Raw genomic sequence first — 2,347 nt, forward strand, 5'->3', positions numbered from 1 at the left:
CCTGGCACTCTAAAGCTGTTCTAAACCCAGCAGCCACTAAGGACCCGAGAACTCCAAGTTTCCGGGAAATGGTTAGAAAACCACAGCCTGCACCATGGTCATGATAGTGACTGTGAAGAAGCTGAAGAGGACGTTAATACTGCACATTACTGAAACCCTTATCTCCTGGCAGTGTCTCAGGAAGTGCAGAATAATGAGCTGGATAATAAACATAACGAGATGGATAATAAATAATGAATGAGCTGGGTTCATCAACACATAAGACTTATGAAGATTCTTGTAATGGGTTGAAAAGTGACCCCTAAAGAGATAAGTCCACTTTCAAATCTCTGAAACCTGTGAATGCTACCTTTTTTAAAAAAAGGGTTTTTGCAGATGTAATTAAGTTGAGGATCTTCAGATGAGATCATCCTGGATTACCTGGGCAGGCCCTAAATCCAATGACACACGTTCTTTGAAGAGACAAGAAAAGATGCAGATACAGAGGAGAAGGTGCTGTGAAGGCAGGCGCAGAGGTTGGAGTGATACGGCCACAAATCAAGGAATCTGGCAACCACCAGAAGTTGAAAGAGGCAAAGAACGGATTCTCCCCTAAAACCCAAGAGGGAGCATGGCCCTGCTGGATTTTGGGTTTCTGGTCTGTGGAACTGTGAGAGAATAAATTTCTGTTGTTTTAAGCCACCAGTTTGTAGCAATGTGTAATGGCAGCCACAGGACACTAACACAAATTTTGATACCTAGGCCAGGTTCTAAAGGAACAGAATCTTAAGGATGAGTTTTTGGAATTGGTTCTGGGTTTTCTGGATGTGCTTCTCTAATTTGATTAGATTTTAAGGCATTAATGACTCTACTCCCAGTGGTAAAAGAGAGCACTGTTAGCCCATGATGTGAAGTGGCAATACAGACATAAAAAATACACACTTCGTCAGATATATTTAACTCCTCAGTTCTTCAATTTTTAGATTTCATAAATAAGAATAATAATTTGGACCTTTCTGTAAGATACTGGAGAGAGGAAGAAAAATAGTGAAAATGATGGCAGGTTCTCTGCTTGATTCATGGATGAATGAAACAAAAATATATAAAACCAAAAGCAACAACAACGTGAAACATTGCTTGTCACACCCACTGTTTTGGAGCCTGTTAGAAAGGAGAAATTTCATTGGTTGGCCAAAACATGTGAATGAGAGCTACTTTCCTAAACAATCCTAGAGCTGGAAATTGACATACTTGGAAACAAGGAGTTACTCCCAGGGTCTGTACTGATAGCCAACATGATGTCTACAAGGGTCACAGAAGCGCATGGCTCTTACTGTTTTTCGTTTCTTTTTATCCTCCATCTACTTTCTTCTAAGTTTAAACTGTTGCAAATCTCATCCTGACAGAGCCTCATCTCATAGACTTGGTCTTGAAAGTTATGGAAAATAATTTAGGGAAAAACACCAAGGGAAACATTACGAGATGATTCGTCATTAAGTCCACTCTACAAAGTTGAAGTGGAAACTAGAAGAAGGTAGTTGTCTAGTACATAGGATCACCAAGCCCAGTTCAAAATCAAAAGTCCTCCTGAGAAGTTTCTTATCGACAACACGTTTTACGTTTTTAAGAGAAATGGATAATAACACAGAACGTTGTGATGAAATTACCTGGAGGGGAAGTGACAGTAAAAATAAAGTGCCAGTTTGACCCAGAGATCAAGACAGCCAAATTGGAGAAGCTCACATAACCATCTTGAGTTTCTGCCTGCGTACACCCTGCAAACACGAAAAGGAGACAAACAAAATAAATGTTAATTATCTCTTCAAGAGCAATTTCTTCAATCTTCTCTGCAGAGAGGTGGTCGGAAGCTAAAGTAAAATAAAAATAAATAAATAAAGCTGTTACCTAATCCATCTGGCTTTTCGTAGACAAGTCTTTGAATCAAATAATCCAAGACAGAATATAATAACAACTGCTAGCATATATAGAAAGGTTACTATATAAGACACTGCGCTTTTCTTATATACAATATAATATATAAACTACACAACAACTCTATAAAGTATGATATTATCTATGTCCTAGAGATTAGGAAACAAGCTCATGAAAGATGAAATGACTTGGTGCTGGGCTTACAGCCCAAATCTGCCGTATTTCAAAGTTGGCAGTCTTAATTAGTATTATATATTGACTATTTTATTATTAAATGTCTATCAAGACAAAAATTCTATTATATTTCTAGGTGGTCAGTTTCTAGGGTCTGCCTCTCATTTTTTAAGGGATCTGTAGCTTACATAGGTCCCTGGGTGGTGCAAAATGTTTGTACTCAACTGCTAACCTAAAGGTTAGTGGTTTGAACCTACCCAGC

The 2,347-nt window shown here is 38.4% G+C and overlaps 1 protein-coding gene across 1 annotated transcript in view; it reads right to left on the minus strand.

Annotated features, from left to right (window-relative positions):
• LOC111822827 (fibrocystin-like) overlaps positions 1 to 2,347 on the minus strand; it is a 51,176-nt gene that overhangs the window by 24,265 nt on the left and 24,564 nt on the right. The window contains exon 4 of the mRNA XM_023742673.1: positions 1,647 to 1,754. Within this exon, the coding sequence (XP_023598441.1) occupies positions 1,647 to 1,754 (108 nt within the window). The remainder of the gene's footprint in view (positions 1 to 1,646; positions 1,755 to 2,347) is intronic.

The sequence above is a fragment of the Trichechus manatus genome, unplaced genomic scaffold (assembly GCF_000243295.1).
Source record: "Trichechus manatus latirostris isolate Lorelei unplaced genomic scaffold, TriManLat1.0 scaffold00215, whole genome shotgun sequence".
In the NCBI taxonomy this organism is placed as follows: Eukaryota; Metazoa; Chordata; class Mammalia; order Sirenia; family Trichechidae; genus Trichechus; species Trichechus manatus.